Source organism: Curcuma longa, chromosome 8 (genome assembly GCF_044706935.1).
Source record: "Curcuma longa cultivar G26 ecotype Majalengka, Jawa Barat chromosome 8, ITB_CL_G26_1.1, whole genome shotgun sequence".
In the NCBI taxonomy this organism is placed as follows: domain Eukaryota; kingdom Viridiplantae; phylum Streptophyta; class Magnoliopsida; order Zingiberales; family Zingiberaceae; genus Curcuma; species Curcuma longa.
In genome coordinates, this window is record NC_133868.1 from 14378176 (window position 1) to 14394542 (window position 16367).

At 36.3% G+C, this 16367-nt stretch overlaps 2 protein-coding genes and 1 pseudogene across 2 annotated transcripts in view; all 3 read right to left on the reverse strand.

Annotated features, from left to right (window-relative positions):
• The window catches only part of LOC141832926 (homeobox-leucine zipper protein HOX9-like), a 31067-nt gene extending 23941 nt beyond the window's left edge, over positions 1-7126 (reverse strand). Inside the window, exons 1-11 of the mRNA XM_074720290.1 lie at positions 6135-7126; positions 4999-5158; positions 4619-4701; positions 4413-4503; positions 4188-4283; positions 3766-3879; positions 3572-3655; positions 3333-3482; positions 3177-3251; positions 2651-2757; positions 2362-2542 (exon numbers count right to left, since the gene is read on the reverse strand). Of these exons, the coding sequence (XP_074576391.1) occupies positions 2362-2542; positions 2651-2757; positions 3177-3251; positions 3333-3482; positions 3572-3655; positions 3766-3879; positions 4188-4283; positions 4413-4503; positions 4619-4701; positions 4999-5158; positions 6135-6355 (1362 nt within the window). The 5' untranslated portion in view covers positions 6356-7126. The remainder of the gene's footprint in view (positions 1-2361; positions 2543-2650; positions 2758-3176; positions 3252-3332; positions 3483-3571; positions 3656-3765; positions 3880-4187; positions 4284-4412; positions 4504-4618; positions 4702-4998; positions 5159-6134) is intronic.
• Positions 7127-7396: 270 nt separating this feature from the next.
• Positions 7397-14403, reverse strand: LOC141834079 (uncharacterized; annotated as a pseudogene).
• Positions 14404-15257: 854 nt separating this feature from the next.
• Positions 15258-16058, reverse strand: LOC141832775 (uncharacterized). Its single transcript, XM_074720157.1, has one exon. The coding sequence runs from the start codon at positions 16056-16058 to the stop codon at positions 15258-15260; it is 801 nt and encodes a 266-aa protein (XP_074576258.1).
• Between the last annotated feature and the right edge of the window lie 309 nt (positions 16059-16367).

The following is a 16367-nucleotide window of genomic DNA, read 5'->3' on the forward strand; positions in this document are numbered from 1 at the left end:
TGTACCTGTTACCTATACCTGTTGCATTGTATTCCTCTCCTTTATTTATCAGTTGATATGTCATGTTCGATTACCATGACTTTCGCTATCTGTTGACACTTATTACTTGTTGTCTAGTGTTTACTTCTTCTATATATATTTACTTGGTCTGCACACTTAATCATTCCTGTTGATACTTTTTCATGCACTTCTTCCTTGTACCCACTAAGCATCTAATGCTCACTACCCAGACCCTGGGGTTGTTCTGTTTTCTCCCCAGGTAGCAGATAGGATATTTAGAACTTAGAGTTTCGGTCGACTGCTGCTGTCTCACATCAGGAGGTTGTTGATAGTGGTTTTCTTACGGTTATGTTTGGTTTTCCGAGGACATGTATTTATGGTGGGATTGTGGTTGTGTTGCATTTTTAACCTGTCTGATACTAATTTAGTGGTATCAGAGCAGGTTAGATTCATGGATTCATGAAAAAGACCAACCGAACGAGCTTCATGGCTCTAATGGCGAAAGAAGACATAGCCAAGTCCGAGTCAAGCCACGGATCCGTATCCGAGTCAGACGACCAAGATGATGAGGTAACATCTCCATTAGTAGACAAATTATACACTATCATAATATGTCTAACTAAGAAACTAACAAAGTCCAAGGACCAGGTTAGGTCACTTCTTAAGGAGGTTAAAGACTTTAAGAAAAAGACCAACCTTAGTCCCTCGACTAACTAAGTTCAAAAAGGAATATCAACTCAAGTTGAAAATTTTGAGGAAGATAATTCTCTCTTAAAAGGGCAAATTGAGGAACTTAAGGATTCGTTGGAAAGGTTCACATTATAGTGTCTACTAGTCATCAAAAGAAATATTGGTTAGGTTAAAATATAAAGAAATCAAACCTAAATCAAAATGGTTTAGGTTAAAATTTGAACCCAAAAATTGATTTTGATTTGGTTCAATTTAAACCAATATTTTAATTAAAAAGTATACATACCAAATATAGACTAACTACTAAGCTAGTAAACAATATTGTTAAATTAGTAACCACTAATCATTATAGTGTCTACTAGTCATCCTAAATAATAGAAAGAACATACACAATAACCAAATGCATACTAAGCCTTTTACTATTTACTAACTATTACTAATATTAATATTTGGCAAAAATATATATCCATACTTATATGATTATTAATTAGTTTAGTACGCTTTTATAAGTTTCATCATATGTAAACCAAAATTAAACTGAACCCAAAAAATTTACTACTTTCCAATCAGAAACTAAACTAAAAAAATAAAAAGATAAATTTCTAATTTGGTTCGGTTTGGTCCACCCAATTTATCAATTTCAAGCTAAGCATGTCCCCGCCTACCCATTGACCTCTCATCCTCACCAATAAAAGCTTACCTTATTGCCTCATTTAAAAGGGTAATTTAGAAGATATTAAAAGGTGATGCACCAAAGTTGTCATACGTAATAGACTAGAAATAACATTTTGCATTACATTACATCTTGCATTAGCATATATTTCATTTCATCTATTATTGTGGCTGCATATAAATTTAACATTATATTTGAGTTGCGGTTGCATGAGAAATCAAATGAAAGGTGTGTCATCTATTTTCCCGTCAAGCTAGCCATTCAATCCAAGAGATAACAGGGTTGTAGCCAATATGTTTGAGGTCTTGCCACTTAAAGATTACCTTCTTCTTCCTTTTCCTCAATTCATATGTAACATTATCATTGTCTTCCTCTTTCTCTCTTCTAAGTGTATCAATACCTCTTTCCCTCTTCAAATGTATCAATACCACTGAGATTTGGTATCGACAATGAAGATGGAGTTGAGGATGAATTATTATTGTTGGAAGAAGTTAAAGGTTTGGTATTGACAATGAAGATGGAGTTGAGGATGATTTATTATTGTTGGAAGAAGTTAAAGGTAAAATATAACAGTAATTTCACTTTAATTACAAATGGAATGAAATATAGATAGAATTTTGCAATTTATTGAATAAGGCAAAATATGAATCAAATTTTTTTTGTTAAGAATAATGATCAACATGCTACATTGATTATATTGTTATTAAGATATGATAATGTATTTTATGATAAAAGAATTGTGCCAAGTAAGGTAGATATCTTTCTTTAACTTAATTTACAATTTGTAATTGAACTTTACAATTAGAAAACCCAATAAAATGATTCATGATATGTACCATAATTTAACAACTTTAGAACACCCAATTTGTAATTGATGGATCCTATAACACCATCAAAATATAAGAAGGGTGAACACCCAATTTGCAATTGATGGATCCTATAACACCATCAAAAGATAAGAAGGGTTTGAGTACCAAAAATAAAAATCTGGAACTTACTTGAAGAAGCATTGAAGCCTTAGCACATAGGACACCTCCAGTCAACACAAAAGCATTAGCAGGAATGGCATGGTTATCAAATTTCTTTGCAGTATTGGTAGCAACTACTACATCCATGCCATCGGTCTCTATGAGTGACCAACCATCGTCATTGAAACCATTAATAGCATCATTAAAACCTCTGCAAGAGGGAAAAAAGCTAATAAGATTACCTCACAATATAAAATAAGTAATAATAATAAAATATAGTTAGATTTCCTTGTTGCAATGTTATTCATTATAAGCTAACCTGTGTAATCGTTGGCTAAAACTCCGTAAAATAGCAGGCTCCCTGCCAAGGGCATATGCTACATCACCAGTCACTTCCTGTGCTATTTGCTTGACATGACGAAGTGCCTTGAAAGAATAAGATTAATTATTTTTCTTAAACTTAAATGAGTGGCATGTTTTGATTGAGGGCATCAAGATAATTATTTTTCTTCAACTTAAATGAGAGACATGTTTTGATTGAGGACATCAAGATTAGCCAGCATTTGACAGCATAGAAAGAGTAATAACTGAAAGAATGCAGCATGCTGACTGCACAAATCCACATAATTCCCGAACATCACTAGTTAATCTTGAAGGAAAAACCATACATGGATCATTTAATTAATACCCACTAACCTTCTAAGCATCACTGACAAATGAGAAATATAAGAAAATAATTAACTTAAAAGCCAGAGAGAACAAGACTGATGTATATTTCTAAACAAGAATTCAACTTGATGAGAAAGTAGCAGCTAAGTTTATATATATATGTTAAGGTTACCTACCGTGACAGTCATTTTCTGAGCTACAACATTAGATGACTCATAAAGTGGTCGCAGTACTTCAGGAACACTAGATGCCTGCTAGAACATAGTAGTCATTAAGGAGCATACTGAAAGTCTATATGATTTTTGAAAACATCCAATAACTCAGAAACAAACCTCCAGATCCAAGTGGTCAACAATGTGGACAATCGATCCCCCTCCTTCGCATGGTCGAATTAAACAGCCACTAGGAAGCATCACAGCTCTGACAAATTGGTGAGATGTGGTAGAAATAGGGCCACCTCCACTTAATGATTTCTCACAGATCTTGGAACAAGAATACGACACAGAAAAATAACTATAATGCTAATGCGCTAGAATCAAATCGAAAGTTCACAATTGGTTGTAGAACATACCACAAGACTTCCATCTTCCAGTGTTGTAGTGTACCTTAAGGTCCACAGATCACGTGCAGGAGCCAATGTAGTTGGAGCATACATCTGTACCACGGAAAATGGGTGAAAAATCAAGTGTGAAAACATTATTAAAAAGAAGCCAAAATATAATTTTGAATTTTTCAAACAAAAAAGGATCATTTCGTGACTTCAACCTGCATATATACAAGTTCAATCGTGCCTCCATTTCCAGTGGGAAACATGGTGAAGACTTCATGATTACGGCAATCATGAAACCAAGATGGCTTGTCTTTGAAGATTTCTGCAATCTGTCAATACCAGAATGTCAGCTGTGAGACAATTAAGAATTAAAGTTCATGTTAGATGAGCTGGTGCAACTCCATAAATTATTACTTATTTCATATAGAAACTCAATCAATGAATGAATAGAAAACAGGTCATAGAAGAGTTGATAAATATACAAACAAAGCATTGAAATTCATAATGGCAAAAGCCTTGTTGGTTGTTGGCTTTAACCCAGTGTCTAACAAGAGTACCGTATGAAATACAAGTCACTCTAACAACTATCTTTGCCCAATAGGAATAGGATGTGCCAGTTCACTAACGAAAAGCTTGCCTTCCCAGCTTCCAAGTTGACCAAACCACAGGCCCTTGCTGCCACCCCACATGAGCTATGAGAAATAGCAACAATCCCAACTGAATCTGGACCAGGCTGATCAAAAGAAGCAAGTGCACATGTTATTGATGTCCCCTCCCTCCAGAAAATAAATGTTTTGAAAACAAATTAATATTCTGTCTTTAATTAGCCTCCATAGAGAAGCAGGTATGTCTTGTTTGTTACCTTCATCCCAGGCATCTGGACCCAATCAACAGCAGTCCCTGTAGCTTTCGCGAGGAACTCTGCCAATGCTTCCTCAGCAATAGATAGGAGTCTAATAAAGAGTTAGGACTAGTTAACTTTAAAAGTCTAAATTTAACAAAATTATTAAGATAAATCATAACTATTCACTGAACTAGTAATAAAATGGAAAGTGGAAACATTAGTACCCAGCAGGATTATTGTCATCTCTCAGAGGATTTTGTGGGTTGGTCATAGCTGATTCACAGCTTGTGTCATTAGCCAAGGAAACCTACAAAAAAGTGATACACAAATTAAGAAAAAATATATATAGCACAAGAAAAATGCATGGCTTGTAGCATGTTCCAAGAAGAAGAATGATGCAGCACCCTGTCTTCTCCTGTTAGCATCAAAGAATACACTATAAAATAAATGGCCAATCAAACTGGATCTGCACAATATGTCAGGCAGACTTGAAGCATGTCTAGAGAATCTAGAATATGGTCATGTGTTACAATACATTGTAAAACTGATGATTGGAACTGGCAAATCAAGATAAAGAACAAAAAGGGAGATTATAGAGAACTACATTTTGTAGCTGTTGTCGCATTATTGCATTTTCATGGACCAATTGGTTGACTTGCTTCTGCAGCCTTTCATTTTCTTCCATCAATAGCTTATTCATTGCAGACAATTTTCTATTTAGAGCTTGAAGGCGGCAAGACTCCTTCCTCTGCTTCTCACGGCACCTGAAAGGAAACCTAAGATCTTGATCATCTTCTCACTTTGCATTTTGGTTAGGAATGTAGATAAGAACAGAACTATGCATATCCAAGATCTTGTGGGCAATACTTCTATTAATCAGTAGTGCAGAAAGGGTAGCATACTTACAGATGCAAGGTTCAAGTAAAAGATACTCAATAGCTGAGAAAAGGCTAACACAATGTTGCAGTTCAATCCAGAAGAGATGAATATAGGAACCGTATGAAAGCTAGACAATGAGCAAGCCACAAGGCCCACAACACCTAATTTCAGGCTCATTATTCTTACAGTGAGACATGGTGGAGAAGACTGCAAGCAGTTATGTAAAAGGTGAATAAAAGTACACCAAAAAAACTCAAAAAATTACAATCTGAATGCAATTTTCACTTCTGCATGATTGGAGAACCACAGGACAACATTATGCCAAAGCATCAAGATCTGGCTCATGAATCTTCTCAACACACTAAGTTATTAACAGTAAGAATAGATGCAGAGAGATTCTAACAAAGAAAATATTTAAATTTGTTAATGGGTTGAGTTTTCCAATTTTTTAGTACAAACACTCATTTTCATAATGGAGGTGGTAGAGAAGAAGCAATCTAGTCCACTAATGTGAAATTTTGCCTAACTAGAACAACAAGACACTTTTTTTTAAAGGTAGGTGTACCTGATTTTGATGTGTAAGTAGATGGATCAACTGCAAACTTTTATCTTGAGCTGGATTGCTTAACTTAATTTTGTCTTAGGGTCAATGATAAGCAAACAAAGGACAAGCATATAATAAAACTAAAATACAGGAACATTCGCCATCTTGTTGGCTGCATCAATTATATCACACTGTTCGTTCTTGAGAAAAGCAATAACACAAAAAAAAAAGTGAAAACATAGCTGTGTTAAAGCATATTCATCTGAAGAGAAATAAATATATGGGTATTGTAAAAAAAAAACACCAGTAGCTTTTACCTTCGGTTCTGAAACCAGACTTTTATCTGCTTCGGCTCAATGTTGGCCAGAATAGGGCACTCGCGAATCAGCTGTTGACGGCGCATAGAGCTCGGCTTTGGGCACTCTCCGTAAAGCCGCTCAAGCGCCTCCACCTGCTCTGTTGTGTACCTTACATACTTCCCTGTATCTATGGACTGTTTCTCCATACCTCCACTGCGCAACGCCACCGCTGCCGCCATCACTTCTTAGACTGATCCAAAACGGCCAAATCGAAGAGGGATTGAACCCACTTGTCACCTTCTTTTTTTTCTTTCTCTTTCCGACCTTTTTCTTTTCAACGCTGCTTTGATTCTAAGATTCCCAGAAAGAAAAAAGAGCGACGACTGTGCGGGCGAGGCTTACGAATGAAGATTGATAAAGAACGAACTGCTTCAGATGTTGGCGTCTATGATGGTTTTGGTGCTTAAGCAAGCTCGCCTAAGTAATTCCAAAGACAAAAGGAGACAGCTTTTTCCTAACAGAAGTGTCTGTTCTCCAGCAAAAGAACAGAATCCCAAAGGCAAACGACAGCGAAGCTCGAGAAACCGCCGAATCGCCTCCAAAGATCCACGAAGAGGGCCGATTCTAACCAAGGATCGAGAGCGTCAAACTTTGAACAAGGAACGACATCAAAGAACCACAGAGGTATGACAAACGTCACGGAAAAAGCATCATGCGAAAGACCCGATGCACAAGACAAACTCCCATACAGATCTAACCCCCCAACCCCAACCCAAAACAAATCAAAGTTTCAGCAAACACTTCCTTCTTGCTCACTGCGCCCACCAAGGTCCTCGCTTTCGTCACCGACACGACGGAAGGCGAGAACCTCCGATGTCAAGGCGCCACCTTGCCATCGGTGGCCGATGAAGCGCAAAGCATCGTCATTTATTGAAATTACTAGAACCAAACAACAGGGAAAAGAGGAGAAAGGCCGCCGCTAGGGGATCAAGGCTCCAGGCGAGGGGAGGAGAGAGAGTGGTGAGGGAGGATTGGGTAGGTGGTGGCGAAGTGACAGGCTTTAAAGAAGAGCAGCAGCGGCTCTGCGCTCTTTTCAACGAAACGGACAGTAGTCGAACACAGTGGAGATAGAAAGATGTACTACATACGAAATGCTGTCCAAGCCTCGGAAATCACATTAACCACTGTAAAACCAAAAAAAAAAAGTAACTTTTCTTGTTTTGTTTTGGCTGGTGGCCTCACATGATCATTGCGGCAAAGAGCTCACTGAAATTTTAATTTTATTCTTCATAAATTCTGGAAGCCTTACTCGACTTTCCTCGTGAACGGATCAGCTTCCTCTTCCTCACGCCGCGTAGCCGAGCGTCCCCTTCCCAGTTCCCCACCGTCGCGTGCTCCTTCACCTGGCCCCAGACGCACGCCAGTCCAAAATCGATGTCCTTCACCTGCTTCCGCGCTCGCTTGGTGTCATGTGGAGGACTTTGATGCGAACTGTATCGGGAAATTAGCCTTTGTACGCAATTCTGCAGTCGCCTATTCCGAACTTCCCGACGGAAATTACAGGTGAAATCTATGAGGTTTTACTGGACGAATTACTCTGTGGTGTCATTGATGGAAAGAAGAGTACTGCGGAGGTGCTACCGTTGCTTCGCATTTGGCTCTTGTGGAGAAACCGTGAAGCAATTTGATTGACTACCAGTACGATTACTGCTAGTGATCATTACGGAAGCTACAGTCACAGAGTTTAATCTTAACAGAGATAAAGTTGAACATAAATTAATGAATCAATTAACTTGAACAATTTGAAGGAAAAAAATTCTGCTGAGGCATAAAACCTATAAAAGAGGCAAATGCTGAAATGGATTATCGGCGCTCAAAATTATGAGGATGTTCTCGAACTGTGTATCTAGTTAGTTATGTGACTTTTTTCAAATGGCATAGTTGATTTTAGAATTATTCAAATCGTGTAATCTCGCGTTGATGCATTTTTCATTTTATCCTTTTTAAAAATTATCTACGTGTTTGCGTGATCATCCGAAATATGGATGATTTAAACAGCAACTAGAGGTATCTTATCATACCCCCAAGGCATCACTGAATTAGTTGTCACGGAACAAACTTGTTCAAATGGACAAGAGTTGAATCTCGACGAAGCCGAGGCAATGTCTTCCTCGTCGTGATCAATTACAGCTTCCCGATTTACTTCCTCATAGATGGTCGTGGAGCCGATCGTATGAAACCACTGGAGTAACGGATTATACCTTTACTGAAATAAAAAAATCTCAAAACTACCTCGTTGGCTCATCATCCACTACAAAAATACAAGTTATTAGCAATGAAACTTTATGATGAAATATTTTCGTCGCCAATTAGGGACGAAATTTGTGATGAATAAATGATTCGTCGCCAATTTACAATGATATTTGCGATGAAAATATTTTAGTTACGGAAGTTGTGATGTAATAATTTTTGTTGCAAAAATCATCACAAAATTAAAAGTCGTCGTAAATTCATCGCCAAATTGGCGATGATTCCACTGTTCATCGCCAATTTGGCGATGAACTTTGGATTTGCCATCAATTTGGCGACGAATCTAGGATTATTACAAATCGTCACAAAATTCGTTGTCAAATTGACGAAAAATCCAGTGTTCGTCGTCAATTTGGTGGCGAACAGATGATTCATCGCCAAATTGGCGACGAATTTTGCGACGAAACTTATTTCATCGCAAAAAGCCCTAACTTAACCTTGCCGCCCTGTAGGATCGAGTGCACATAAGAAGGCGGTAAATCACGTGCTTTTTTAAAAAATCGTTTGTTTAAAATCAGAGTTAGACAATTTGAGCTTTGAAAAGTGTGCAACGGAAAATAAAAGAAATACGAAACAGGAAATGCAGAACACAAAACGATTTTACTTCGTTCGAAGCCTTCGGCGACTCCTACTCGAAGGTTCAGGTTCCTTGAACCTTGGCGTTGGGCAATCCACTATAATCCTCGACCGGCGATAACCCCCCGATTGAGAGATTCGAAAATAAAGAATAGGAAGTGTGACAATCCCACACTTCCAAAAAAAATAAGTGCAAAAAAGTAAATTTCTTCGTTACCCAACAGTAGAAAAATCTGAACAAACTCGAATGTTGGGAATGAACTTCCGGCAGAAGTTGGACGTGATCGTGTCGAAGCTCGGGCTGCCGCAGAAGGAGGACGTTGGTCAAAGTTGTATATTTTCATGCACTGACCGAAGCTTTATATAGGCATTGTTGAGTTTATCTAGATCTGTAAATGTTTAAAAAAACGTAAAACTTGATCTACGCCTTGTACTTTATATTATCCAGATTAAATTATAATTCAAATAATATATATATATATATTATTTTTATAGAAAATTTTATCCTTCTTAAATATTATTATAGGAATAATTTTATCATTTAATAAATTTTCAGATTTAGCAAAATAAAGAATAATGAGGAGTAATTTTGCAAAAAGACCCCTGCAAAATTATGTTAGTCCAAAAGTAAATCATACAACCCAAAGATAGCACAATTTATTTGGACTAAGATAAAATCCAAAGTTAATTAGATCCTGTCTCCCAGACCAGGATTTAACCAGACCTCAGTTTAGATCACCCAAATGGGTCTAAATTGGACCATGCCTAAAGTCCAAAATTAGACTCATCCTCACTGGTTTGCTCATCCAGTGACTTACCTCACTTACCTCATGCAGCTCTACTTAACTTCTTAACCCATCAGAACTTCCTACCAAGGCTCAACCACCCTAGTTTTTCTGCCAAGTCTTAACCATCTTGGTCTTCAGTCAGTTGTCAGGCTCCGTAGACCCAATTGGACTTCCTGCCAGGGCTCAACCACCCTGGACTTCAGCCTAATGTCTGGTTCTAAGTCATACATCAATACCTGAGTTTGATCGTTAGTGCAAACTACACCAACAATCTCTCTCTTTTTGATGTATTGATAACTCAGGTTAAAGTTAAAAAAATAACAGATATATTACACATGCAAATGGATTTAAATGGATGTCTGGACAGAAATTGGTCTTAAATTTCATTTATAATTCATATTTATTTATATTTATAAAAAATTATATATAATTTCATATTAAATTTATTTTAAATTCCATCTCAATTTTTTTCCAAATGTTATATTTTATTAAAGTGAAACGGATTAGTGATTTTGTAGCAAATCTGTCTCTAATTTATCTAAATCTGAAACAGATTTTAATTTCATCTTAATTTTTTATTAAATTTTAAATGGATGTTTGGATAGAAATCATACGGTCTCAAATTCTATTTATAATTTGTATTTATTTTTATTTATAAAAATTTATATATAATTTCATATCAAATTTGTTTTAAATTCTGTCTTAATTTTTTTTTTCAAATGTTATATTTTATTAAAGTGAAATGGATTAGTAATTTTGTAGCAAATCCGTTTCTAATTTATCTAAATCTGAAATAGATTTTAATTCTGTCTTAAATTTTTATTAAATTTTAAACGGATATTTTGACAAAACTCATACGGTCTCAAATTCCATTTATAATTCGTATTTATTTTTGTTTATAAAAATTTATATATAATTTCGTATCAAATTTGTTTTAAATTTCGTCTCAATTTTTTTTTTCAAATGCTATATTTTATTAAAGTGAAATGGATTAATAATTTTGTAACAAATTCGTCTCTAATTTATCTAAATCTGAAACAAATTTTAATTCCGTCTTAAAAATCTGTTTCTGAAGCCTTATTTTCTTGTAGTGATTATAGCGGGATTAAGAGCATGCACATCCATAATAACTTAGGTCTAGTTCGATTATATAGTTAGTATAAATCAAACGACCTCAAACGGTCCTGCTCAATACACACAAAGTGTACTAGTGTAATTTAATAGTCAAGATAAACTAATACCAATTACACTACAACCACTTCAATGGTTTGTCCCTATCCATCTTGGTTGTGAGCTACTATTTATAATTTATAAAGAACCGATAACATGATCTTCTGTGTGGCACCCACACCATGTTATCTACAATATAAATTAAGTGGACAATTGCATTACATAAGAAATGCAAACATTTTGACCAAGGTGATTCTCATTTCAATATTATTGTAAAATAGATGTTTATACAAAATGCAAGGCTTATAGTATACATCCCAACAAATATGACTCACCCATTTGCTGTTAGAAATAGGATAAATAATACCTGCCTGTAGTAGTCTAGTCACCTCTTTCTTAACTACATCAAGGATCAATGGGTTGAGCTTTCTTTGTGGTTGTCTCACGGGCTTCACATTCTCCTCCAAATGAATCTGATGCATGTATATAGCAGGATTAATCCAAGGAATATCAGCAAATGTCCACCCTATAGCTTTTTTGTGCTGCCTCAGAACTTATAACAATTTTTTCTCTTGCTCTGGCTATAGATTCTGTGCAATGATGATAGGTAGATGCTGATCTTCTCCTAAATAAGCATATTTCAGGTGCTCTAGTGAAGGCTTCAAATCAGGTTGTGACTGCTCTGTAGATGTGGGTGATCCCTGTGGCTCAGTGCAATCCCCTACACCCATATAATCTCCCTCAACTGACAAAGGTCCTGAAATCGATCCCAACTCAGCTACTCCCGCAGTCATAACATCCCCTACATTTGTAGAGCTAAAATCACACTCGAATGTCAGAAAAGTCCCCATCAGCAATTGTTTCGACACCAATCAACTCATCAATAACATCAATACTCAGTATAGAGTGATCCTCCCTTGGGTGCTTCATAGCATCAAAAATATTGAACTAGACTACTATATCTCCTATCTCTATGGAAAGTGTCCCTACATATACATCAATCTTTATTCTTGCAGTCTTCAAAAATGATCTCCCAAGGATGAGTGGAGATCTATCTGCTAGGAAATCCCCCTCCATGTCCAATATGTAAAAATCTGTAGGGAAAATCAACTCCTTCATCTTTACTAGTACATCTTTAATCATACCGGCTAGATGAGTTTAGCTTCGATCAGCTAGTTGAATTACTACCTCTGTAGGTTGTAAAGGGCCTATACCCAACATTTGAAAAACTGATATTGGCATCACATTTATGGAAGCTCCCAAATCTAACATAGTATCTTAAAATAAATTGCTCCCAATTTCACAAGACATAGTAAATACTCTTGGGTCTTTACATTTTTGAGGAATGGGCTGAAAAAGTGCTGAAATATTCTTCTCCGTGTTAACCAACTCATTACCCTTCAACTTCTTTTTGTGCATGCATAAGTCTTTGAGAAACTTAGCATATTTTAGAATTTGCTTGATCATGGTGAACAATGACACATTTACCTCTACTTTATTGAACAAGTTCACTAGCTCTTGATATTCTTTGGCTTTCTCTTCGTCTACACTCTTTCTGATGAAAAAGTCTTGAAAAACCGTTCCGGTAAATTCTTGCAGAACAAAAATTTTTCGAAAACGATTTCAAGTTGCCCTCATAGTTAATCAAACCAAGGTTTGATCAACGCATTTAGATCATTGGGCTCTTGTGTTTGGTTTACAGGATCCGAGATAAAAGGAATAATTTAATTATAGTGGAAACATTAAATTATACCTCTTCTTTACGGGATGTCTAAAAGGAGTTGAAGACCTCTCGATCTTCTGCTGTATATCCTCTCCTCTTCTCGAACGTTGTGTGGACAATGATCCTTCGAGATGATTCCACCAAGTCTCTTCTCTCCGATGGCAAGAATGCAAGCAATGAAGCAAGCTCTTCTTCCTTCTAGTTTTCTCTTCTCCTCCTTCTTGTTGTTGGTCGCCGGCCCTAAAGGAAGGGAGGGCTTGGATTGCTGGCCACAAAAGAAGAGAAGAGAAGAAGGAGAGTGGGCGGCGGAAGGCAAAAAAAAATTTGCTTTGATTCTCCTTGGTCGGCCCTAGAGGGGAGGAGAAACTTTTTGTTGTTGTCTTCTTTTGCCTCCCCTAAACCTCCCTTTATATAGTTATGTCATCTCACAAAATTTGGTATGATTATAATCAAATTAAATCTTCTTATTCAGATTTGATTAGAAAAATCATAACCAAATTTTGTCTGTGGAAGAGATAAAATTATGATTCTAATCAAATCAAATCTCATCCAGATTTGATTCTGATCAAATCAAATCTCATCCAGATTTGATTAGAAAAATCATAATTAATTTTCTCTGCGGAAGAAAATTAATAATTTCGTAACGAAAATTTTAATCGAAATTTCTTAACAAAATTTTTCTCTGGAAAAATAATTTCAGAAATTCTTAAAATTTCCTATCCTAAATTTTATATAATTTTCTTAGGTGGATACGAGATTTTATCTAGAGGCTACAACAGGGACCTAGAGGAGAAATTGATTTTGGCCTCCTGATGGACTTGGACTTCCTGTGTTCTCCCTGAACACCCAACTTCAAGTCCATCAATAATAACTCATTTCACTAAAGAGTTATTATTGCACTACTGCACCAATCACATATTATAGTATGGGCTCCTTCTTACTATAAGTACATTAATCTCCATGTGTTTAAGATATCGTATGTCCGTTAATTAAATGAGTTACTGACAACTCGAATTTAATTAACTTCTATTTCCAAGAGTAGTACCACTCATCCTTTGTTATCATGCGGATCTGAGTCCACCTGTAGGGTTTACATGATAATCCTTTATGAGCTCCTCAAGGGGACATCATCAGCCTAGATTATAGGACACAGTTTCCTTCTATAATCAACAACACACCATGTACATAATACTATTTCCCAACTCATCGGGCCTTTTGATCTATCGCTCTAAATCTCACCCTTTGATGAATCAAGGAAGTATATACTAAGTACATGTGCTTGTTATTATATAGGGATTAAGAGCATGTACATTCATAGCAACAGAGGTTTAGTTCGATTATATAGTCAGTATAAATCGAACAATCCTCAGATGGTCCTGCTCAATACACACTGAGTGTACTAGTGTAATTCTATAGTCAAGACAGACTAAGACCAAATTACACTACAACCAATCCAATAGTTTGTCCAATTCATCTTGGTTGTGAACACTGTTTGTAATCTATAAGGAACTGATAACATGGTCTTCTGTGTGTGACTCCGCACACCATGTTTATTTATAATATAGATTAAATGTACACTTGCATAAAAACTAAATGCAAACATTGACCAAATGTGATTCTTATTTCAGAATGTTTATTTACATAGATAGTTAGGATTCTGGTATACATCCCAACACTTTCTAGCTTGAACTTTGCGTTGGGGGAAAGGTAAAGGAATCATTGGCTCTTTCTCTTGCTGTTCTGAAATTTTCGGGGTTGAAGTTGAAATTGAAATTGAATTTGAGTTGTTGAAATTTGCTGGAATTTCCTCAAAAGTGTGGTTTTCTTCCAATTCTTCAACTACAATGATGGGATCAACTAGAGTGGTAGCTGAGCTTGAATCTAGACCAAATTTAGCTGCTGGAAATGTTTGTTCCAAATCTGAATTATTTTGTCATTTAGCTGAAATGGACTTCCCACTTCGAAGAGTTATTGCGCTAACATTCCCTTTAGGATTTGGAGTTGCTGTGGGTTCTGAAATTAGTTCTGAAAATGCTGTGAAGATAGATTTTGATGATGGAAGGGCTGACATCCTTGCTGAAATTGCTGAGAACCTTGCTGGAACTGCTGAGTAGGTTGCTGAATTTGATTCGGTAATGACTGAAAACTCTACTGAAAGTTCTGAAATGGTTGCTGTGGTTGCTGAGAATATTGAATTTATGGTTGAAAACCATGATATTACTATTATGAATTCTGAAATGATGACTATTTTTCTGTTGGGACTGATGGAAAGGCTGCTGTTGGTAAAACGAGTTCCCATACTTCAAGTTAGGATGGTCTTTCCAACTTGGGTTGTAGGTGGATGAATAGGGGTCATTTCGTTGTTGAAATTGAGCTCTAGCCAAAGCCGCAACTGATTCATCTTGTTGAAGATTAGGACAAAGATCTGAATTGTGTTCTTGATTTAAACATATGCTAAGTTGTTGTAGGAACATTGGTAGAACCTTGATTAACACTGTTCAAAACTATTTGCTTGACTAGAGAGGTCAATTCCAACAAGGAGCTCTTAATCTCTTTTTGTTCATTAGACACTAACTAAGTTTCACTAACCCCTCTTGTAATAAGTGCTCTATTCCCAAATTGTTGTGAATTTTCGACTATATTAGAGATGAGTTCTCTAGCTTGCTCTGGAGTTTTGCTCACTAAAGCTCCTCCTGCTGCTGCATCTATCATGCTTCTATCCATAGGTAACAATCCCTCATAAAAATATTGAACAAGAAGTTGCTCACTAATTTGATGTTGAGAACAGCTAGAGCATAGCTTCTTAAACCGCTCCCAGTAATCATACAGGGCCTCTCCCACCACTTGTTGAATGCCACAAATATTTTTCCTAATGATAGTTGTTCTTGATGCTGAAAAAAATTTCTCTAAAAATGCTTTCTTCATGTTAATCCAACTTGTGACATGTCCAGTTGGTAAATAGTACAACCAATCCTTAGCTGCTCCGGTCAAGGAAAATGGGAATGCTCTCAATTTAATATCCTCTTCAGAAATCCCTTGTGGCTTTATGGTGGAGCACACTATATGAAACTCATGCAAGTGCCGGTTTAGATCTTCTCCAGACAACCCTTGAAACTTGGGTAGAAGATGAATTAAACCTGATCGGAGCTCGACATCTCTAGTCAACTTTGGATAAGCAATGCAGGAATACTGATAGGCATCATCAAGAATTGCAAGGTCCTTCATAGTCTTGCTGTTTTCTGCCATAGGACTGCTTGAATACTTAGAATTACTTTCAACAACTTCTGAAACTTTCCCTTGATTCCTCAAAACTCTTAATGTCCTCTCAATCTCTGGATCAGATTCAAATAATGGTTCCTCAGATGTTCTTGTCATGCACTTCTATCTCACTTGAAATTAAGCAACCAAGATAACTAGGTGTAGAAACAATACTGACAAGTTCAAGTATAATAAGGAATTAAGGCAATAAAAGTTATTAAAAATGAAAAGAAAATAATGAAAATATAGAAATACCCTAACACCTCTATCAACTCCCCAGCAACGGCGCCAAAAATTGATGTATGCTCAGTTTGTCATTGTAAAATGAGCACACCAACTTAATTTATACTGAATTCCCTAACTAAGTAGTATAGGGTAACTTGAGTCGTCTCCCAAATGATTGTAGTCGATGTATGATAATTCTAG